General features: G+C 44.9%; 1 protein-coding gene across 4 annotated transcripts; it reads right to left on the bottom strand.

Moving 5' to 3' along the window:
• Positions 1 to 20,711, bottom strand: OAT (ornithine aminotransferase). Of its 4 annotated transcripts, none has more exons than XM_026494339.4 (10): positions 20,596 to 20,711; positions 14,325 to 14,555; positions 10,003 to 10,227; positions 9,803 to 9,898; positions 6,753 to 6,880; positions 5,138 to 5,260; positions 4,355 to 4,483; positions 3,475 to 3,588; positions 2,008 to 2,152; positions 1 to 1,032 (listed from the first exon to the last, which is right to left on the bottom strand). In XM_026494339.4, the coding sequence occupies exons 2-10, from the start codon at positions 14,521 to 14,523 to the stop codon at positions 872 to 874; spliced, it is 1,320 nt and encodes a 439-aa protein (XP_026350124.2). In that variant the 5' UTR covers positions 14,524 to 14,555; positions 20,596 to 20,711; the 3' UTR covers positions 1 to 871. The 4 variants fall into 4 exon arrangements, with proteins under 4 accessions (XP_026350124.2, XP_026350125.2, XP_044238171.2 ...); XM_026494340.4 differs by having other exon boundaries at positions 14,325 to 14,552; XM_044382236.3 differs by having other exon boundaries at positions 20,600 to 20,664.
• Positions 20,712 to 24,108: the final 3,397 nt, after the last annotated feature.

Below are 24,108 nucleotides of genomic sequence, written 5' to 3'. Positions count from 1 at the left end.
TGCATAATAAGGATACTTTAATAAAAATGGTAAAAACCAGTGTAAGCACAGGAAAAAAGCAATTATTGTCAAAGGGGAGAAGGGAGTATAATAAGAGACTTTCTTTTTATAATTTCTATTTTTCTAGATACCACCGAAGATGCTGAAATGCTCTTAGAAAACACACGAAATAAAGCAAGAACATTCGCAAAGCGCTTAAAACTGTTAGGTAATCAGTGACACTGCCATCATAACAGACACTTTAAACAGAGACTTTAAATTCAAAGAAAAACTGAAAATAAAGCTTTCTTATAAATGATATCATTTAAAACATAATTTGGAAATGTTAAACACTAATTCCTAATTAAAAATGACATTCATGGGACACACCCTGGTGTTGGCCAGTATGAAGTTTCCTTGGCTCCCAGTATTTTATATAAGCTTAACCACGAATCCTTCCTAAAATTCAATGATTGTAATTTAACTTTATAAGGTTAAGCAAGTCTTCCACGTACTACCCCATATAACTTTTTCAAATACAAAACATTTGTATCAGTAAGGAAATTATAAAAACATATAAATTACACTGAAGGGCTCGATTAAAAGGCTCTCTATATACAGGAAGGTACATTTCACCTCAGAAAGAACGCGTGCACACAGAAACTTAATCGAACAGAGATGCCGTTCCATTCTCTTACAGTCACGTCACACAGCAAACTGCATGTTTATAAATGCCATTCTATTATGCCTGAACTAAAAAAGCGTATTTAAAAAAAAGTCCTTGAAGACACCGGGGAGTGGCGCGCACCTACGTGAGGCCCAGGAATGCACAGCGCTCGCACGAACGGCCGTCTCCAGCTGGCTCGGGCGCCACGGAAAACAGACCCTCGCTTCAGAAAGACAAGATGGTCTTGTTAATGATTTCCACCGACTCCTGAATCTCGTCTTCCTTGATCACAAGCGGAGGGGCGAACCTGATGATGTCGCCGTGGGTCGGCTTGGCCAGAAGCCCGTTATCCCGAAGCCGCAGACACACCTTCCAAGCATCATAATCTAAAGAAAAATGGCCAAACACGCATGCTGATCACAGACAAACGTTTGAGCATCCCCCTGCAGGAGAGGTGGGCAAGAGCCGCCTGGCAGAAGAAAACCCCCAGGGCCTACTACAGAAGGACGGCTTGGAGTTCCAAGCGCACTTTGTTCTTATTCTTAAAAACGAGGTTGTTTTCCAGCAAGTGCATAACTAGGTTTGGATGGTATGATTAGACATACGGATGTATTCGTTTTTCAAAAATGAAAAACACCAGGCAAAAAAATTATGTGCGAAGGCTGTCATATTAATTATGAGGAACCAGTGCAAAAAGAATTTGGGCAGGACACAGAGAAGTTAACTGGCAGAGAAGGAACAATACTCAAGCCCAGTGAACACCACACATTCCTAAAATGGATCTGCTTCCTGAGCTTAGGGAAGGAGACACTCCTCATTTTAGAGTCTCAACCTAGTTGTGCGTCAGAATCCCCGAAAGGGCACGGCCAATGCCTGGGCCACTTCCAGACCCAACAGATCAGAATCTCCAGGGGGAGGCTAGGTTTGGATTAAGTTTTTAAAAGTGCAGGGGGCGCCCGGGTGGCTCAGTCTGTTAGGTGTCTGACTGCTGCTCCTGCCACTTTCACTGATGTGCAAAGTCCTGGAGGAAGGTGGGGAAGACAGCAAAGAGGAAGCTTCCCCAGGAAAGTGCTGTGTGCAGGCTGGAACAGCAAGTAATAGGACACCTCCGAGTGCTCCGTCACTAACCCAAGGCAGAAAAATAAGTGACGTCAGGGAACAAAAACCGGTCAAAGGAGTTAAATCCTTCCTGGAGGAAAGGGCTCTATTTCCAAAGACCATTAATGGAAGTCAGAGGAGAATCTGCCTAACAGACCTGGTCAACAGTTTCAAACAGGGGAACCCAACAACCAGATAAGACACCCCGTGTTTTAGGTCTTCCTATAGAAATAACGTCTGGAGTAAAATGTGCGTGCCCGTACCTTTGGTTTCTCGAATAACAATAGCATTTAGCAATCCTTTCCCCCTGACGGCAGTGACAATGTCAGACGGCAGCTTCATGAGCTCATTCCTCAGGATATTACCCATTTTTTCTGCATTTTCGCCAAGGTTTTCTTCTTCCAAAACCTGTGTTAAAAGAGAAATTACACAAATGCTAAGATTGCCCTGTTTTAGGTTGTTCTTTGGAAGGGAATGTGGACGATAAGCAACGGAAGAACGTGATCAGATAAAGACCAGAGTCACTGAACTTTCATGTCTGTTTTCCAAAGCCTATACCAGTTTCATTTTTCTAAGTACGCTCCGCACCCAGTGTGGAGCCCAACGTGGGGCTTGAACTCATGACCCTGAGATCAAGACCTGAGCTGAGACCAAGAGTCAGACGCTTTACTAACTGAGCCACCCAGGCGCCCCAACCAGTTTAGTTTCTAATTAAACATCTACAAGCTCAGATAGAATCTTGCTTTAGTCACAAACCCATCATCAATCTGATTTCACGGCAAAATAAGAATTAAAATTTGTTTAATGCAACTGGTATCTTATTAGTTGAATAAATCAATGGACTGAATATACTTTAATTTTTAAACTACAATAGTTTCCTTTACTTTTTTCCCTAAAATGTCCATCCTTAGAGATCACATAATTTTATGCCTTGTAGTACATACCTAAGGATTAAGTCTAAAAGTGTTCAGGGGCGCCTGGGTGGCTCAATGGGGCACCTGGGTGGCTCAGTCGTTAAGCGTCTGCCTTCAGCTCAGGGCGTGATCCCAGAGTCCTGGGATCGAGCCCCACATCGGGCTCCTCCGATGGCAGCCTGCTTCTTCCTCTCCCACTCCCCCTGCCTGTGTTCCCTCTCTCGCTGGCTGTCTCTCTCTCGGTCAAATAAATAAAATCTTTAAAAAATAAACAAACAAATAAAATAAAAGTGTTCAAATCTACACTTAAAAAAAAAAAAAGAGGGGAGGCGCCTGGGTGGCTCAGTTGGTTAAGTGTCTGACTTCGGCTCAGACAGTGATCTCAGGGTCCTGGGACAAAGTCCTGCGTTGGCCTCCCTGCTCAGCGGGGAGTCACTTCTCCCTCTGCCTCTGTGCGCTCTCTCTCGCTTTCTCTCAAAATAAAATGAACAAAATCTTATTAAAAAAAAAAAAAAAAAAGCCTCACAGTCTAGGTCTAGTCACAGAGGGAAAGCTCTGAGAGCCACCCAGGGCCTCCAGGCCCAAAACCCCAGGTGACTGCCACTCAGAAGCGCTCAGAAGATTCCCATCTATTAGACCAAGGTTTTACTTTTTGAGAATGCCTTGACCCTAAAGTTCTTCCTCTGGACTTCATGTTCTATGATCCTTGGCACTCTTATTATGTTTCCCATTACACCCATGGGCTCAAACTTAAAAGTCACATCGACACCACCCAGACAAACGGACACCAGGCCAATGGTCTGAATCGGCCATTACCTCCAGGGCCGCTATGGCCACTCGGCAGCCCAGCGGGTTGCCTCCGTACGTGGACCCGTGCTCCCCCGGCTTAATGGTCAGCATTACTTCATCGTCACACAACACCGCCGACACCTGCAAGACAGAGAATTCAGGACCAACCAGAGCATTTCGCACTCTCAGCACGCCGAGAACACAAACATTTACGAAGCTGGTATTCAATGGGACATGAAGCTGTCACAAACAAGGGCTACACATCTTTCATCATGACTGCCAGTGACAAACTGGAGATACCCTGGGCGCAGTGCGAGCACGTCAGGCACACTCCCATGGCTCTGAACAAGAGCATTTCAGAATGAAGAGGAAAGCGGTTTCTGCAACGATAGAATTTAGAAATCTTTCCACTTTCAAAGTGAAATGCCTGGTTTCATTGCCTAGAAAACAATGCCTTGCGCTACATTCAGAGCCCTTTACCTGTCATCCGGCACCGATGCCTGGCTCCTAAGAGTAAACCCAAGGACGAAACTACAACAAAACATTAATTTTTTCAACCTCTACATGAATCAGTCACGGTTTTACAGAATTAGTAATGCTAGGCTTCTGAACAACGGGGGAAAGCACAGGCTTCCACAGGAGTACTTCTGGGGTAAAATGTTTCCATCCAAAACAAATGCCCTAGCAAATTCCAAGGTACACGCAGTCTCCGGTTAAAGTTAACTAAGCGGATCGACCCCCGGAACGCTGAGATGTTTCTACTTCATGTTCCGGGTGCCGTGCGGCACACTCCATATAACCAAGCTTTGGGAAAGGCACATCGTCACCATCTGCTGATGTAAAAATACCTTAAGGACAGACTTCACAAGAGCAGGGACTCCAGAGAGAGGCTGAACCTTCAACTTACAGGGTATAAGCCACCGGAAAGCGCCTTTCCCAGAAGAACCACGTCAGGTCTGACCCCTTCGTGATCCACAGCCAGCCACCTTCCGGTTCTGGCCAATCCTGTCTGTATCTCATCAGCAATAAACAGAACCTATTGGAAAACAACACAACACGTTACTTATTGATTTTGTTTCCACAGGGCAAACAGTGAGCTCTTCCCCACACAAATCTGGATTTCTGACATTCCCTCAGATTTAGGAGAATCTTTTAATTAACTGACATAATTTCAACAGCTTCCGATGAAAATCCTGCATCCACACGATTATCTGCTGTGTCAGGCCCCTCCCTCCCCGAGGCCCATTTGGCTCTATTCTGCAGGGTAGACAGCAGGCACTTTGTGGCGGGGTTTGGATAGAACTACTCTCCGGAAACAAATTAATTCACTTGCTTATCCCAAACATTTATTAAACGGTTACTTCTTAAATATGTACTAGCTTGGTGGGAAGAGGAAGAGAGCAGAGGGATACAATGAGGGGCCTGGGGAAGATCACAGCACAGGCTGCTGGAGTAGAGAGGAAGGAACCACAGCTGGGCCCGGGAAGTCTGCAGCTCTGCCTGGGCCCAGGCTTGGCCAGTTTCCACAGCTAGTAAAAAGTCAGCTTCTGTGCAGGCCGCTGATAGAGCGTACTAAAGAATTCTGAAGCTCTCAGAAGGAGGTCTCCCCCTAGTGGAAAGGTGATGTCATCTTTGCTTCCACCCTACCAGCCCAGCCCTAAGCGAGGTCAGCAGGTGCAAGGTGGGTGACCTGGTGACGGGTGCAGAGCTCCCGTACGCCCATCAGGTAGCCGGGATCCGGAACAACGACGCCCGCCTCACCCTGAATCGGTTCTACCATGAACGCGGCAACATTTGGATCCTGAAGAACACGCTACAAAAAATATGAATACGTTTTAGTAACTTCCTTTTTAACCTATTTGGCTAAACAGGCTAAAAATAGGTTAAATCTGAAATCACACACTGAGTATATTTTTATGTTAAGTAGAAAAATTAAGTTTTTGTATTAACTCATATGTGATGTCAAAGTATAACATTTCTGGGTGGCGCAGGCGGCTGGGCATCTGACTCTCGGTTTTGGCTCAGGTCACAGTTGGGGTCGTGGGACTGAGCCCACGCATCAGGCTCTGCACTCCAGGCAGAGTCCGCTTGGGATTCTCTTTCCCTCTCCCCCTGCCCCTGCCAACGTGCTCTTGCTCGCTCGCTCTCTTAGAATGGGTGAATAAACCTTTAAAAACAACACAAAGTTTAACATCTCTGATACTCAATTACCAAAGCTCCAAATACTTCAAGCTACTCCATTCTATATTTTCTTTTTAAGATTTTATTTATTTATTTGACAGAGAGAGAGAGCACGCGCGTGCATAAGCAAGCAGAGCGGCAGGCAGAGGCAGAGGGAGAAGCAGGCTCCCCACTGAGCAGGGAGCCCAACACGGGGCTTGATCCCAGGACCCTGGGATCAACCTGAGCAGAAGACAGACACTCAATCGACTGAGCCACCCAGGCGCCCCTCTATTCTATATTTTCTAATACATAGTTAAATGTACTATAAAAACTTTTTTTAAAAAACATAGCATTTTACTTTTTTCTTAAGATTCTACTTATTCATCTGACAGAGAAAGAGCACAAGCAGGGGGAACAGCAGAGGGAGCGGGAGCAGCAGACTCCCCACTGAGCAGGGAGCCCAACATGGGACCCAATCCCAGGGCTCAATCCCAGAACCCCAGGATCATGACCTGAGCCGAAGGCAGACGCTTATCCAACTGAGCCACCTAGGTACCCCAAAACATAGCTCTTTAAAAAGACACTTTCAGGGGCGCCTGGGTGGCACAGTTGTTAAACGTCTGCCTTCGGCTCAGGGCGTGATCCCAGCGTTCCGGAATCAAGTCCCACATCAGGCTCCTCCGCTAGGAGCCTGCTTCTTCCTCTCCCACTCCCCCTGCTTGTGTTCCCTCTCTCACTGGCTGTCTCTCTGTGTCACATAAATAAATAAAATCTTTTAAATAAATAAATAAAGACATTTTCAGTGAATCTTTTTTATTTTACAAGTCCTCCACTAATAATTTTAAAAGGCTAGCTGAAAACTGAGTAATTTTATCTAATAAAATAGTAATTAAATGTACACTATCCAAATTACTTATGCAGGATACAAAGAGAAAGTAGCTGGTTCTCAGGATTAGACCACGGCACCTGACTTCTCCGTGCTGGAAACTAATTGACCACCACAGAGACCAGTCTGAAATCTTGGCCCAACTTACGTTAGACAGACAGTTCATTACAGTCCCATATCTACTTCCAATTCATACATTCAACAAATTTAATTTCTCTTTACTCGCGCTGAAGCTGTCTGACGCTAACGGCAGTACCTCGAGGGCAGGCAGGTCGTTATACGGGATGATGTCAAAACCTGGCATAAACGGCCCAAAGCCGTCATAACTGCTTGGGTCTGTGGAACTGGAGATAGCCGACAATGTTCTCCCCCAGAAGTTTTCAGCTGAAAAGGAAAAATAAACAGAGATTATTTCAAACAAACCCCCAAGTTTAATAAGCACTGTCCCCAAAAAATACCTTAAGAAGTTTGATTTTTTTTTTTAATGAGGGTTTGCTTTATAGAGCTTCCAGTGAGATTTCATTTGTTAAAATAAAACCTGATATTAGGAAAAACAAAAAACAAAACAACAGCCCTGATATTAAACACCATGGCTGCTCACACAACCACCAAGGCCTGGCCTTGCAACTGCTGTTTTAGGCGCTCCTCCATCGCGTCTCCAGCCTGCAGTACACAGCCCCACAGGACGAACACTCGTCTTCCCTTTCGGTAATCCCCAACCCTAACGACGGACGCATTCAGTACATGTTTTTCTGGACACGGTGCCTTTATAATAGTAATAAGAGAAAAAGAATATCCTTGATGGAGAATTAGTATTTTCCTTTTAAACACCCAATACCACAGAATGAACTTTAAACTACATTTGCAGAAAACATCCTCGGGCAATCTAAACACTTTCAATTTTGCCTTCCTTGGCATTATAATCTTTTATGTGCTAAATGACTGACATTGTTCTTTGCTCAGGAACGTCTTTTTACCCATTAATTTATTTCATTAATAAACGTGAGGCCCTGCTATGTAGGTCAGGCAACGTTCTAGGTGTTGGGGAACGGTCATCATGGAGCTTACTTAAATGCTAGAGGGAAGAAACTCCATAACCTGACTCAGTAAAGCAAATGCCTAAGATCATTTTAACTGGGTTACATGCAAGCAAGGAAAGAAACAATGTAAAATAACCGAGAGGCTTGGGGGTTCCCCTACCTTTCTTTTTTTTTTTTTTTTTTTTTTGAAATAGCTTTCTACCACCTTTACCAATTAACTCAATTAACCCAGGACTGAATTACTGTATTTTGGCTTAAAGCATCTCTAAACACTACTCTTGCAAAAGATCTCTCACCCTCGAGTGATCCCCACTCTCCTTGTCCACCAGTCACAGCACACTGATTTTCACCAGGCTTAAGAGAAAATGCACCAGGGGCGCCTGGGTGGCTCAGTCAGTTAAGTGTCCAACTCTTGATTTTGGCTCAGGTCATGATCTCAGGATTGTGGGAATGAGCCCCCACAACAGGCTCTATACTGGGCATGGAGCCTGCTTAAGATTTTCTCTCTCCCCCTCCCTCTGCCCCTCCCCCTGCCTTGCAAGTACATTCTCTCTTTAAAAAAACAGAAGAAAATGCATGAGTTAGACCAGGAGCCTATCTGCTCTCCTCCACGCAGCCTTAGGAGTCTCCTCTGTGGCTTACTCTGCGAGTGGAAGGGAATTTCAGTTGGGAGCAGTCTTCTCTGTCTCTACCCCCACTGACTCACCAGCTGCTTTCAGTACTCAAGGGAAAACACCTCTGCACCTTTCGCTAATATGTAAGAGACTAATACAGCCTGTAAGAACGAAAATCACCAGAAATGCCATTTTTGCTTACAAGGAACAGTTATGTTATGCTGTCCTACAACTAAGGCGTGAGATTCCAAAATGGCAAGTCACAGAGCTGAGCAAAGATTTCTTCTTTGGGAATAGAAATTTGTCACCCCCAAATACCAACTATCCCTGGCCATCAGAATATTTAACAATTTCAACTATCAAAAAAATGAATTTTGACCATGTGCAATGACAAATTTATCTGTACTTTATGTTTTTAAAAATTAAAATCAGGGGCGCCTGGGTGGCACAGCGGTTAAGCGTCTGCCTTCGGCTCAGGGCGTGATCCCGGCGTTGTGGGATCGAGCCCCACATCAGGCTCCTCCGCTATGAGCCTGCTTCTTCCTCTCCCACTCCCCTGCTTGTGTTCCCTCTCTCGCTGGCTGTCTCCATCTCTGTCGAATAAATAAATAAAATCTTTAAAAAAAAAAAATTAAAATCAAAACTTTACAAAAAAGTCAGAACCCATCAATTGAACATCATTATAAAGATTCCAAGAGTCAGATTATACCATAGAGAGGACAAACTGGTGGTTACCAGAGATGAGGCGGGTGGGGGCATGGGTGAAATAAAGGGCATTGAGAGCACACTTATCACGATGCACACTGAGGAAAGTACAGAATTGCTGAACCACGACATTGTATAGCTGCAACTAACAGGACACTGTATGGTTATTACACTTCAATTTAAAAAATGAGTAAAAAGTACAACTAGTAATAATAAGTAAGAGGGCAAAAGGAAACTTTTGGGGGTGGTGGAAAGGGTAGCGGCATCGATGGTGATGGTGGTTTCGTGGGTGAACACCTATCCCTGAGCCCAGCAAGTTGTCTACATTAATTACATACACGCTTTGGTATGTCAAAAAATAAAAGCAAAATTTAAATGAACAAAGAAGATGCCAATACGGGGTGGGGTGGGGAAGAGGAAGGTCAGATTCCATCATCTGAAGTAACTGTTCATCTCCCGAATCAGTATCCAAGTCCTTCCTCTCAATCATTCCCAGAAATCTATCCAGGGCAACTCCAGCCCTCCTCTTCCAACAGCTCTGAGAACATAATACAATACATCAAATACTAAGATTCAAACTCCGTATCACACCTAGGACGTGGCCCCACTCTAACACAACACAACCTCAACAACCTGACAAAAATGCTCTACCAGTAAGACCATCCAATTAATGAAACCTGCTATGAAAAAAATCTGATAAACAGATGATAAATCATACATTCATTTTAGGGAGTGAGGAGTAGGGAGTTACTCAGCAGAGAAAAATCCCACTTATGTAGAAATACTTGGAAATAACCCCAAAAGAGGCAATCTCTCAATTTTTATGAAACATTTAGCAAATAATACATCACAGATGAGGCAAATACGCTGGCAATATTCCATCAGTAAACTGAAACAGTAAGACATCTATGTTGACATCACAAAGGTTAATGCTGAATTTCACATACCTGCAAAGACAATCTTTGCTTTGTACTTTGGAATACCCTTAACGGTATATCCCCACCTACGAGCAAGTTTGCAAGCAGTCTCTCCAGCCTCCACTCCTATCAAGAAAGAAAATTTTTCAGTTCAAAAAAAATATTTTAAATTATCAAAAAGTAATAAGATTGTTTTCTTGGTTATTTAATGTAAAAAGGAAGTATTTTACCTGTATTCATAGGAAGAACTTTGTGGTAGCTGAAAAGTTTAGTAACATACTCTTCGTATTCACCAAGCACGTTGTTATAGAAAGCCCTGGATGTTAAGGTCAGTTTGTCTGCCTGACTTTTCAGAGCATCCACAATCTTCGGATGGCAATGCCCTTGGTTGACAGCACTGTAAGCACTCAGGAAGTCAAAGTATTTTCTGCCTTCTACATCCCACACGTAAACACCTAAATATACAGGAGTCATTGCAGAAAATCACTGAGTTACATAAAGTTCAAAGATTAAGACTATTGGCAAGCCTTCTGAACACCTACACGTGAACCTTTACTTAATACAGAATTGTGGTTAAGGCATGCTTTAGCTCAAGCATAGTCAGGTTGGTTATAAATAATCTGGTTTATAAGGAACTATATTTTATCTGTCCAGCTTGAAATTACACATTTAACAAGAACACCATAACATGAAAAGTTTTATAAACTCTGAAGTGAAACACTCACTCCCAGAAAACTGGGGTTTGGAATTAATTTAAAAGCAGAAGTTATACATAACATAAAAATCATGATTAGCTGACTGTAACTACCAACAGAAGGAGAAAATATATTTCCAAATCACACACCCGTCTGCTAAGGATCTAGTATCCAGAACACTTAACAACTCAACAACAACCCACCCAATTCAGGGGTGCCTGGGTGGCTCAGCTGGTTAAGTGGCTGCCTCCAGCTGAGATCATGATCCTGGAGTTCCAGGATGGAGCCCGGCATTGGGCTCCCTGCTCAGCAGGGAGTCTGCTTCTCCCTCTCCCTCTGCCCCCCCACTCATGTTCCCTCTCTCTCTCTCTCTTGCTCTCTCTCAAATAAATAAATAAAATCTTAAAAATAATAATAATAATCCAAACATGGGCAAAGAACATGAATGGACATTTCTCCAAAGAAGATACAAAAATGGGGCTCCTGGGTGGCTCAGTCATTAAGCATCTGCCTTTGGCTCAGGGCGTGATCCCAGAGTCCTAGGATCGAGCCCCACATCAGGCTCCTCTGCTGGGACCCTGTGTTTCCTCTCTCACTGGCTGTCTCTCTGTGTGTGTCAAATAAATAAATAAAAATCTTAAAAAAAAAAAAAAGAAGATACACAAATGACCAAAAAGCACATGAAAAGATGCTCAATATCTCCATCACTACGGACACGCAAATCAAAACCTCAGTGATAGCATTCCACACTCACAGGATGGTTATAAGAAAGAGAAAGAAAGGAAGAAAGAAAGAAAACAAGTGTTGGTGAGGACAAGGAGAAACTGGAGCTCGTGTATTGCTAGAAACCGCAACTTACATATGTTGTAAAATGGTGCTGCCGCTGTAGAAAACAGTTGGGCACGTCCTCAGCAAGTCACACATAAAGTCGCTACCCAACCGAGCAATTACACACCCAGGTATGCACCCCAAAAAAGTGGAAGCCAGGTGTTCAGACAAAAATTTGTACACAAATGCTCACAGCAGCACTATTTACAACAGCCGAAAGGTGGAAACCACCCAAATGTCCATCCACTGATGAATGGATCAACAAAATGCAGTGTATCCATATGAGGAAGTATTATTCAACCATAAAAAGCAGTGGAGTACTAACACATGCTACAACACGGATGAGCCTTGGAAACACGACACTAAGTCAGAGAAGCCGGACTAAGACCATGTGCTGTGGCCATTCTATTACATGAAATATCCAGAATAGGCAAAACCACAGACACAGAATGCAGGGTAGTGCCTGCCAGGTTCTAGGGAGAGGGGAGAATGCAGAGTGACTGCTTAATGGGTATAGGGGGGTCCTTTGGGGGAAATAAAGTCCCAGAACTAGCTAGAGGTGATAGCTCTACAATACTATATATATACACTTAGTGGTACTGAGTTGAACGATTAAAATGGTAAATTTTAAGTTATGTATGCTTTAAAAAAATATTTTTATGTTCACTATAGATATTAAAATGTATTGGGTAGCTTACCAGCTAACTTTTACCATGTACTTAACATACTGTATTAGGTGCTTCTGTACCTTATCTCATCAAAAAAACCCCGTTTAAAAAAACACTGGGGCGGGGCACCTGGGTGGCGCAGTCGTTGAGCGTCTGCCTTCGGCTCAGGGCGTGATCCCAGAGTCGTGGGACCGAGCCCCACATCAGGCTCCTCCGCTATGAGCCTGCTTCTTCCTCTCCCACTCCCCCTGCTTGTGTTCCCTCTCTCGCTGGCTGTCTCTCTCGGGCAAATAAATAAATAAAATCTTTAAAAAAAAACAAAAAAACAAAAACAAAAAAAACACCCCTGAAAGTGTTACCATCCTACAGTATAAAGATATGGAAAGAGATGCTTGGGTTTAGAATTAGCCCAAGCTGGCACGTACAGAACCAGGACTTGACCCCAGGCACTCAGATTCCAGAATCCACACTCTGCTACTACAAGAATATGTTTACAAATAGTTTCCAAATTCGGAATATAGAAGCCTAGGTTTTCAGTTGTTCAAAATCTAGATTACCATGCTGGTCCTAAATAAAATACAGCAAATGATAAAGATGTTTAATACTCTTATACACCATCTTCTAGCCCAAAGATAAGTAATAAACTTTGGTTTTATTACGTTAAGTCTGCTCTTTCAAAATGTGCATTAAATCACCACTTGGCAAATATCAGTAATCATTTATTGAGGTAGAGAATAATTAATGGATGCTAAAAGTGTGAGTAAAAGTTTGCAGAGTCTCAAATCATGTCCCCACAAGATATTCAAAAGGGCAAAATAGTATCTTTGCGGTGAAGAAGGCTGGCAGTCACTACCTTACCAGCCAACTCCAAACTGAGGTTCATTCTACAAAATTACTGACCTGTACTCTTCAAAAACATCGAGATCAAGAAGACAAAGAAAGACTGAGGAACTGTTCTGGATTAAAGAAAACTAAACAGACCTGAAAACTGAATGTAACCCATGATCCGAGATTTTCCTTATACAATAGGACAACAAATGAAATCTGGATCAGGTCTGTAGATTAGGTAATGGTGCTGTCTCAGCATTAATTTCCCTATCTAGACAATTACACTATTGTTACAGAAGAGAAAAGTCCTGTATTTCAGGAAAGACACAGTAAGTATGTAGGTGTAAAGAGGTATCACATGTCTGTAACTTCCTCTCAAAACAGTTCAGGGAAAAAATGTAGACGTGAGTGTGTGTGTGTGTGTGTGTGTGTGTGTAGAGAAAATGATAAAACAAATGTGGTAAAATGGTAGCACTCAAGAAATTTGAGTGAAGAGGGGCACCTGGGTGGCTCAGTCAGTTAGATGGCTGACTCTTGATTTTGGCTCAGGTCATGATCTCAGGGTCCTGGGATGAAGCCCCGCCTCGGGCTCCATGCTCAGCAGGGAGTCTACCTAAGGATTCTTTCCCTCTCTCTCTCTCTTCTCTCTCTCTCCCTGCCCCACCCCACACTCTCTCTCAAATCAATCAATCTTTTAAAAAAAAAAAGAAAGAGGGGCGCCTGGGTGGCACAGCGGTTAAGCGTCTGCCATCGGCTCAGGGCGTGATCCCAGCGTTATGGGATCGAGCCCCACATCAGGCTCCTCCGCTGTGAGCCTGCTTCTTCCTCTCCCACTCCCCCTGCCTGTGTTCCCTCTCTCGCTGGCTGTCTCTATCTCTGTCGAATAAATAAATAAAATCTTTTTAAAAAAATTTTTAAAAAATTAAAAAATAAATAGAAAGAAATCAAGCAATCAATCAATCAATCTGGGTGAAGAATAAAAGAAAATTCTTTGGGTGCCTGGGTGGCTCAGTCAGTTGAGCATCTGCCTTCAGCTCAGGTCATGATCCTGGGGTCCTGGGATCGAGTCCCCCCATTGGGCTCCCTGCTCAACAGGGAGTCTGCTTCTCCCTCTCCTTCTGCCCCTCCCCCGGCTTGTCCTCTCTCTGGCTCTCTCTCTTTCTCTAACAAATAAATAAATCTTTAAAAAAAAAGAAAAAATGTGTGCTATTATTGCAACTTTTCTTTAAGCCTAAAATTATGCTAAAATAAACATTAAAGGAAAGAAAGGACAGCACTATTATCGTATTTCCTTATGTAGCTTACATTTCCCCTGGCAAGGTCCATCATGGCAAAGACTGAATGAGTTCATCTTTGTATTCCCCCCAGTACCTAAGACAGCAAGCACTAGACAACAAACGTTGAATTAACTATATCCACAATACAGAAATTAAATGCATCTGGGAAAATGTATACTGAGAACATTTAAAAGCAATTTTTATGAAAGGTTTCAAGCAAAAGGGAGAAGGGGCCCCGGATTAATTCGAACTGTACCTTTTCCTCTCTCCAGGGCTACAGGTAAAGGGTGGTAGTTGTGGGCACCATACTTCGATTCTCGCTCGAAAATGTAATCAGAAGATGGGGGGCCTTGGATTGTCTTTTTAGTCGCAACAGACGTAGCAGAAGCCACAGAGGAATGAAACCCACGACGAACCACAGCGATGGTCTGCAGATGAGCTAGTCTGGAAAACATCGTGTCCTTCGAGTAGGAATACCACCCACCTGCTGAAAAGGAAGAGAAGGTAGTAAGGGTAAGTCAGAGTCTTCCCAGGGCCCGTGTATGTCGACGCATCCTGTGCGCAGCATTTACCCAAGTCCGCCAAAAAATCAAGAGAATGAGGGAGAACAAAGATCCAGTCCTTGCCGCGGGCCGCTTACGGGAAAGCAGAGAGTGCATGTTTGGAGTCAGACCTGACGAGGACGACCGCAGGATGCGTGCAAGGAGGCCAAGAGAATACACAAGAAATTTGAGAAAAACTATGGATGGGAGGTCAGGGGCTTTGACTTGATCTTACACTCTTCTGTGCCACTCGAGAGTTCTTTATTAAGCACACATACTGTTTTGAAGTGATCCATGCTGAGAGCCCATCAAGGATGAGCACTCACTCTGGGGGAGTCAGGCAAGGCTGCGCAGCAGAGGGGGCTAGAGAGGCCCTACGGATCCTGCGCGCTGAGCACCTGTTATAAAGGGACTGCTGTGGGGAGGGATCCTTTCAGATGGGGAGACCCCCCCAGTATGCAGACCAAATCAGAGAAGGAGGTGGGATGAGCCCCACATTGGGCTCCCTGCTCGGTGGGAAGCCTGCTTCTCCCCCTCCCTCTACCCCCCCAATGCCCCGCTCATGCGTTCACGCACTCGCTCTCGCTCTCTCTCTCTCTGTACTCTGTCTCTCAAATTAAAAAATCTTAAAAGTTACCGGGGGCGCCTGGGCAGCTCAGTTGGTTAAGCTTTGGACTCTCGGTCTTGGCTCAGGTCAGGATCTCAGGAGTGGGGCTCTGAGCTCAGCAGGGAGTCTGCTAGTCCTTCTCCTTCCCTCTTGCTCCTCTCCCTCCCTCTCTGCTCGTCCCCCCTCACTCAAAGCACTCACAAGCGCACTCTCTCCCTCTCTCTCTCAAATTAATAAACAAAATATTTTTTAAAAAGCTGCCAAACACTAAACATACTATGTCTATATTTTTTTCTATACTTATTTTTTTTAAAGGCTACTTAAGTCATGTTTAGACACAGTTCTATGAATGACAAGTCAAATCACACAACCTCCTAGCACTCAATTTGAGCTTGCCAAATTAGCAAAAACTTAATACTTGGAGCTTGGCTTACTTCCCTTTCAGCTTGGCACGACCTGGTAAATGCAGCATGCTCAGGAATTCACAGCTACTAAACTAAATCCAGCACTCCGTTTGCCCAGACTCACCAACTATCCTTTCTTCCCACGGTTCAGATGAGAATACATTTTTTTTTTAAAGATTTTATTTATTTATTTATTTGACAGAGAGACAGCCAGTGAGAGAGGGAACACAAGCAGGGGGAGTGGGAGAGGAAGAAGCAGGCTCCCAGTGGAGGAGCCTGATGTGGGGCTCGATCCCAGAACGCTGGGATCACGCCCTGAGCTGAAGGCAGAAGCTTAACGACTGCGCCACCCAGGTGCCCCTGAGAATACAGATTTTTAATCTGAGATCCAGGGATGGTGTTCAGAGGGTCCAATAACTCCTGAAACAAAATGCAGAATCATACACATATGTATATTTTCCTAAGGAGAAGGTCCCTAGCTCTCTCCAGGTTTTATCTGGGAGAGGCACGTTATAGAGGAACTAGCAGACCGGACGGCGGCTAGGAAAATGCGAGGTCTGGCTATACAAATGAGACAGAACTCCCCCAAAATACTACTGTGAAGTCTAAAACATGGATTTTAACTTTATTTCTTGGACTTTTATGCTCTATGCAGTACGAATTAATGCTCTATTCGACCAACTAAAAAATTAACACAATTTCTGCCTTGATCAAATTAGCAATAAAACATAGCATTCCATGATGGTACTCTGAACTAAAACCCCTTTTGAATAGAACTATAGCGGCACCTGGGTGGTTGTGTCGGTTAAGTGTCTGCCTTCAGCTCAGGTCATGATCTGAGGATCCTGGGATAGAGTCCCGCATGGGGCTCCCTGCTTGGTGGGGAGCCTACTTCTCCCTACCTGCTGCTGCTCCCCCTGCTTGTGCTTGCTCTCTCTCTCTCAAATAAATAAAATCTGAAAAGAAAAGAAAAGAAAAGAAAAGAAAAGAAAAGAAAAGGAAAGGAAAGAAAAAAGGAAAGAAAGAAAAGAAAAGAACTATAGCCATTATCATAGCGTTAGAAGGGTTTGTACTCTTAGACCAGTACTTTCACTCCTAAGATCCTATCATAAATAGTCAGGAACGTGGAGAAACATTCATACACTACAGATGTTCAACAATAGAAGAATGGATCAACATAATCACATATGTAACAACATGTTGTCATTTAAAGTAATTATAGTGTAACAACACGGAGAGGTGTTTTAGGATGTGTTTAAGTGAAAAAAAACATATATACAATACATTCAAGATTATAAATACGGAAGTAATATAAGGAAAAACTACCTGGAAAGGCACAAGAATGCTCACTGTGATTATCATTCTACTATTCTGTACATCCCACATTTATCATCAGAAAAAGAGTTGTTACAAATGAAGCTGAATGTCTGCCTAGACACACTGGACAGAGAAAAAGCTAAGGCAACATCTAAAACAAAAGGGGGAAAGAAGTATTTGAGAAGCTCTGAGAAAACAGTTTGTGGTTAAAAGAAAGGCAGAGCTCATTTCCCCTAGGAAGTGCAGCACGGATTACAACAATTAGGTCTAGAAGTTCATTTGTATGAGACAGGGTCAAATTCTAAAATAAAAACTACTCTCGGTAATGATTTTGCTATCAAGGTCTGCAGCTCTGGGACTAGAACCATGCAAAGAGGCACTACGAAATGAACTGAGGTAGTAAAAAAAAATACTAAAAACTCTTAACTAGCATTTTTTTTTAAGTAAGCTCTACTACAAACGTGGGGCTTAAACTCAAAACCCCAAGATCAAGCATCCCATGCTCTGCCAACTGAGCCAGCCAGGTGCCCCCTAACTAGCATGTTTTAAGTTCATTAACAGGTTGATATAGTATTGCCAGTGACAGGAATTTTTGAAGTCATCTAAATCCAACAGTCTTCATCTTATACAAGAAGTTATTTGCTCAGCTAATTTGCAACAGAACTGGGACAGAATATCCATTTATCTGTGGCGTTCAGGCAGTCTTATTAAAAAATAACAACTTACTGACAAAACAATAACATTCAAACATTACTAACACTCATTCTTAAGGCTTTTAAAGATGAACTCTGGATATTCAACTGGGAAAAGTTCTGCAGTTGGGTACGCGATGATGTAACCAGGATCTGTACTCATATTTCTATTAAAGAACCTTCTGGGGCGCCTGGGTGGTTCAGGTAGTTGGGCATCTTTGTCCAGCTCAGGTCAGCCCGGCTTAGGCTCCCTGCTCCGCGGGGAGCTTGCTTCTCTCTCTCCCTCTGCCTCTGCTGCTCCTCCTTCTTAGGCTCTCTCTCTCTCTCAAACAAATAAATAAAATCTTTTTAAAAAATTTAAAAACTACACTGTATGTTAACTGCGATTTAAATAAAAACTTTAATTAAAAAAAAAAAAGGAGTTCACTTCATTAAATTTAATGGCCTTCAGGAGTCAAAATAGTGTGTGTAAGCCTGACCAGTCCAGGCTGTTGTCATGCATTTAATCAAGGCCCACACTCAGGAGCAGGAGAAAACAAATTGCTACTGACAGGAAAAATTTTAACATTGTTTTTAGTAATCTACACAATTCACAAAGCCCTTCTTCAAGCTATTATTACTCCCACCTATCTAATCCATCCTGTCTACATGAAAACATACCTAAAACAGAATTTCCATAAAAGGCTGCATTTTGAAGAGTTAATTTAATTTAGCATGCAATATGAAATGCTAGTTTTTTTTAAGTAACTCTAAAACAAAAACTAGCAGAAGTTCATCAAAAAGCCACTTAAAGTATTCCACTTGTGGAGTAAATTTGGCTTTCCTATATCGATCAAATATTTACTTTTCTTGAGGTAACCATTCACAAATACAGTCTTTTTTTTTAAGTTCTGCCAACAAAAACTTGTTGGGTTTTGTTTCTTTCTTTTTTTTTTTTTTTGTACTAATCTGGCTAAAATTCAACTCAAGTGCGTCATCGGCAGAAACACCTGAACCATTACTATTGAAAAAGGACTGGCTCTGCCAAACCACACCCTCCACACTCCTCCAAAATTTGGTCCATTCCTACTTTACTTATTACTTTTTTAAGCAGGCTCCACGCTCAGCGCAGAGCACAACCGGGGGCTTAAATTCATGACCCTGAGATCAAGACCTGCCTGAGCCATGAAGATGCCCCAATTCCTCTCTATTTTAAAATATATGAGATTCGGGGGTGCCTGGGTGGCTCAGATGGTTAAGCAGCTGTCTTCAGCTGGGGTCATGATCTCAGGATCCTGGGATGGAACCCCACAGCTGGCTCCCTGCTCAGCGGGGAGTCTCCTCCCCCTCTCCCTCTGCCCCTTCCCACCCCCACCCCCACTCCCCTCTGTGTGCTCGCTCTCTCGCGCGCGCTCTCTCTCTCAAATAAATAAAATCTTTTTTTGAAAAAAGTACATTTATTGGGGCGCCTGGGTGGCTCAGTCGGTTGGGCATCTGCCTTTGGCTCAGGTCATGATCCCAGAGTCCCAGGATGGAGCCCTGCATCAGGCTCCCTGCTGGGGAAGGAGTGTGCTTCTCCCTCCGACCCTCTCCCCACCCCATCAAATAAATAAATTCTTAAAAAAAAAAAAGTACATTTATCTTGATGAGCGCTAATATATGCAACTGTTGAATCACCACATTGTACACCTGAAGTTAACATAACACTATTTTAACTACACTGGAATTAACATTTTTTAAAATGCTTCGTTAAAAAAAAAAAGACTCTACTTTCATACTTGGATCTTTTTCATAGTCCGGAACTAGATTCTCTGAAGATGAAACCAAGATATTCTAATGAAAGAAGTCTATTGTTTATTTCAAATAGGTAAGATAAAGAAATTGGATTACATGAAGAACACTTCCAGGTTCAAACTGAGAGAACCAGTTTACCTACAGAAACTCTTACAAACCCAAAGAGATTTAGAATTGAGAAAATTAAAGATTAGTAATTTATTAAAGCCAATTCATTTCAAACTCACTCCTTTTCTCCCTTAATTTATCACCTTTTCAAAGAAGTAAAACTGAACCAAGAAGGTAACAGTTACAAAAGGCGGAGACCATAGGTTCCTGAGAACAAGTGCCCCACTGATTTCAGCCAGAATTTACTGATGCTCAGCACTGTTGGCAAGGAACTCTACGGATGAAGTCCTCATGCTGAAAGCCCCGTTGGCCCCAATCCCTTGACACTATCCAATTAGTCTGCACGTTACTGTAGATAAGGCTCTACTTCTGTAATTTTTTATTTAGACAAAGACTGGAGGGAAAAATGACGTTGGGAGAGGGGAGAGATAACCAGGTTGGGGGCCGGGCCGAGGCGCTACCCGGAAGGATTCGAACCCTTTTCAACGGTCTCCACCGGCGCCCTCCGCCCCATTACAAAAGCCACCGTTTACTGAGCAGTTCCCCCACATCCAGAATGCACCCTTCTGGAAGACCTCAGGAACCCAGGGTGCCCGCGGTGCCCGGAGCCTGCTCCCCACGCGCCGGTGCCCCAACACCTTCTTCCCGAAAACCCGAAGGCGCTCAGCCAAGGCGCAGAGATCCCGGAGCACTGTGGGGACGCGGGCGGGGAGGGCCGAGGGCCGAGGGCCAACCCGGCTCCGCCTGCTCTGGCAGGCGGAGGTGCCACATCCTCAGCCTCTGTCTGTCTCCTGCCTCCCTCGCCCGCCTGCCGCTCCCGGCCAGGATGCGCCGCGTCCCCGCCCGCCGAGGCTGCTCGCCCGCCCGCTGCCCCCGGCCGAGCGGTGCCAGCCGCCCGCCGCGTAAAACGGCCTCAGGGGCGGAGCCTGCCCCCCGGCGGAGGCCCAGCACGCCCCCTCAGCCGGTTCCCCCCCGGACCCCCGACCCGGGACCGGAGCCTCCGGCGTCGGCCGCCTCGCGGGCCGCCATCTGGGACGCCCCGGTCCCGGCCCGAGCTGCGGCCCCCCCGCGCTAGCGCGGATACCTGCCGGGGCCTCCGAAGCCGGCCTGGGACTCGCGTCGTCGACAGCACAGCAGAGCGACCGTGGCGCGTCACAGAGCCTAAGACGCGGCTTCCGCCCCGCCCCCGGGACGCCCTCGCCACCCATTGGCTGGCGGCGGAGGGCTGGGCACCAATCGCCGTAGGCCCGCCCTCCGCCCCACCCGCCCCGCCCGCCATGCTGCGGCGCGGACCCAACCTCCGACCGAGGCTTCCAGCATCTCCTGGGCGGGGCTGCTCTGGGCAGTAGCCCGGTCCCTGCGCTCCGGCGCTAGCCTGGCCGGTGCCTTTTGGTCGGTAGCTCAGTGTCCGCCCTTTGCTGGAGGGAAGACGAGGCCCGAAAGGATGGAACGTCTGTTGGGCCTCCTCGGGCTCGCGGAGTTTCCAGGGTCCCAGCCGCGAAGGTCGGGACGACCGGCTCGACCTCCAGCCCTGCGCTGCCGGGCGTGCTCCCTGTCCCTTGCCACGCAGAGCCTTCTGCGGGGCGCCCACCCAGCTACACCCCAACACAGCTGCCGGACCCCTCAAACCCTGTTGCGCTTCTGAACCCACCCCCAGAAGTCATCACGGCAGCTGGAAAACACACTACCGACCTCCTCGTGCTGCGGGTAGACGCTTAAAAGACCGAGACACATCCCGTCTAAGTTTGTCTTTGGCGCCCTGCACAAGCCATAATTAAAACTCAGAACTCAAAATGGACAATCCAGGACAATCTCGTATGAGGATAGGAAGGGACTGGGACATAATTTTGCCTCCACCATTTTTGTTATATATTAGAAACCGGAGATTGGGAGAGGGAAAGCGACTTGCCCAGCATTACTCCGCTGGTGAGAGGCAGCCCAGCCCCATGTGCCCCTGCGCTTCTCAGGGCGCAGTCCAAGACAGCTGCAGGAACAAAGGACTGCTCCATGTTTCCTTAGACCATCGTGGTCAGGGGAGCCTCGGTGGTTCAGTGGGGTAAGCCACCGACTCTGGATTCCGCTGAGGTCACGATCTCTGGGTGGTGAGACTGAGCCTGGGTGCTCAGCGGGAGTCTGCTTGAGATAGTCTCCCTCTGCCCCTCCCCCCACTCGGGGAGGTGCGCTCTCCCTCTAAAATAAATAAATAAATCTAAAAAAGGAAGGAAGGAAGAGAGGGAGGGAGGAAGGGAGGAAGGAATGACGAAAGAAAGAAAAAAAGAAAAAGAAAGGAAGAAAGAAAACATCGTGATCCATTGGGATCCCAGCTGGAAACAAATGGCACACTCCAAATTGGAAATCTGAGGTGCATTTGTTAAAGGAATTGTTTAGGCAAGGACTGGTAAACCACAAGAGTGGAGAAGTAACCCGGAGTCAGTGCACCATTGCCAGCCTAGACTGGTACCCAAAACCCAGAGAGAGGAAGAAAGGAGAGGCTACCTGCCTGAGCTGTGGTCATCAGTGACCCCACTGGGAGGGTGCCGAGGTGATAAGCATCCTGACCTGCCACCTCCTACCAGAGTTCTCCATGGGCTGAACACATTAGGAAGCCAGAGACCTAGGCAGCCCCTTTAAGGAAGTCTCTACAGTTTACTCTCCCGGGTCACAGACTCGGTGGGAAAGGGTGGAGAGTAGATGGCGTTAGAAAGACAAATGGAAGACATTCAACACACATAAGCAACTAAGATTAGTCTTAGCTGAGTAGAAAGTCAAAGCTACGAGGTCAGGGCTGGAAAATGGGGTGGGCACAGAGGCAGAGCTATAAACAGCAGAGCCCATGTCTGCAGATGCCTAGAGCAAGACACCAAAAGGGATTCAGTCCTCCTTGGCACCCCCTGCCCTAGACCAAGGTCAATACTCCAGTTGTTACGGTCACGCGCTCTCTGGAGCTCACTGAGAGCAGGACTTTGCCTTTTACTTGTTTGATGTCCCTCCACATCCCTGAACACGGCGTGATTTCTTGGAAGTTAGGTCATTCTGCCCAACAGGTCAGAGAGGAATCATTTCTCTAAGGTCCTGTTCTACAAACCTGGGCAGGTATATAGAGCCAAGCCGAGCTCTTGGATTTCTTACAGAGCTCAGGAATCCTCTCTGATGCCTTGGCAAGTAGGGGCAGGTGTTTCTGAGTTCATGAAGGAGAGCGTGACACCCAAGATCTGAGTGTAACATCAAAATACGTTGCATTGCCTTTAGACTTACAGACAAGACGCTCTTTAACAAAACAAGTTTTCATATGTAAGAAACTCCTGAGAATGTCTGGGTTTTATCTCTTCTCACTTATCAGAAAAATGCAATAGGTACAAAGAACATGATAATATTTTATGGTTTCTCTACTACCAGGTTATTTTGCAGCATGATGTGACCTTGGAGCCCTGGACTGGAAAGCAGCTTGTTTTCAACCAAGAAACAGCTGTTCTATTTGTATGCTTTTTACTTGTACAATCTAGAAACTTGTAAAACAGAACATACTTTACAAAGATTTTTGAGACTCTAAAACTATTCATAGATTCAAGTAATTAACTATTCAGGTGCCATAAATCTGGGAGATATAAAGACTGACCCTATAGGGGTGCCCAGGTAGCTCAGTGGTGTTAGTTGTCTGTCATCAGCTCAGGTCATGATCCTAGGGTCCTGGGATCGAGCCCTTTGTGGGTCTCCCTGCTCAGCTGGGAGCCTGCTTCTCCCTCTCCCTCTGCCTCTGCCTCTCCCCACTGCTTATGCTCTCTCTCTCTTTCTCAAATAAATAAATAAAATCTTTATTAATAAAAAAAAAGATTGACCCTATAGCAGAGACCCAACATCTGAATTAATTTCATTAGTTCACTCAACAAAGTCCTTTGAGTGCCTCCATGCCTGATTCTGCAATGAGTTTTGAATCACGCAAGAGCACGTGGGTCACTTTAGTGAGAAAGGAGAAGTTCAGAGAGTGCTCTTTCAACAGGAATGAACTGATACTGGCAACACTGACCATCTAAAAAAGTTAAAACTATACAAAAAGAGGAAGGAAGTCTTCATTTTCTCCTACAGGCAACTCTCAGGTATTCAGTGACCAGAAAAACAATTTATGGATTCTGCAGGCCTCTGACTCTTCACTACTTCCTTCATTGCCCAACTTGTTATTACTTGTTATTAGTACAGCTTACATATACTTGACCTTGGATTGATTAAAAAGGAAAAATCCAAGCTGACAGCCAAAGAGAAAGCCTGGTAAAGAGACTCAGAAAATAAGTATTTGGTGATTTTTACCCAGCAGGAGAAATTTTCGTTCCCCCAGATTATATTCACCCTAAAAAGATATCTTCCCACAAAAAACTCAGCAACATACATGACTTGTCCCTCCTGCTGCTACTGCACGGAACTGGGGCAGAGATTTGTATCTGGAGGGGAGTAAACCTCTTCAAGACCAGAAGGGATCTGGCAGGAGCAAGTTAAGCAAAGTAGTTAAGAGAGCTGGAGATAGCTGGTAAAAGTTCTGAACTTAGTTCTGAACTGGGGACAATAAGCAGAGATTCAAAAATTTTGCACCATACTGGTTCCTGAT

The sequence above is a fragment of the Ursus arctos genome, unplaced genomic scaffold (genome assembly GCF_023065955.2).
Source record: "Ursus arctos isolate Adak ecotype North America unplaced genomic scaffold, UrsArc2.0 scaffold_7, whole genome shotgun sequence".
Lineage (NCBI taxonomy): Eukaryota > Metazoa > Chordata > Mammalia > Carnivora > Ursidae > Ursus > Ursus arctos.
This window is presented reverse-complemented; position numbering and strand designations above follow the sequence as displayed.

Bases quoted from the DNA above. Each gene is read 5' to 3' on its own strand.
- OAT (XM_026494339.4), bottom strand. From the start codon at position 14,523: ATGTTTTCCAGACTAGCTCATCTGCAGACCATCGCTGTGGTTCGTCGT. The intron at 6,881-9,802 runs GTATGTGAAATT...TTTCCTTTTCAG, and splicing joins AGCAAAGATTGTCTTTGCAG to CTGAAAACTTCTGGGGGAGA. The intron at 3,589-4,354 runs GTAAGTTGAAGG...TCTGTCTTGCAG, and splicing joins TTTCCGGTGGCTTATACCCT to GTGTCGGCGGTGTTGTGTGA.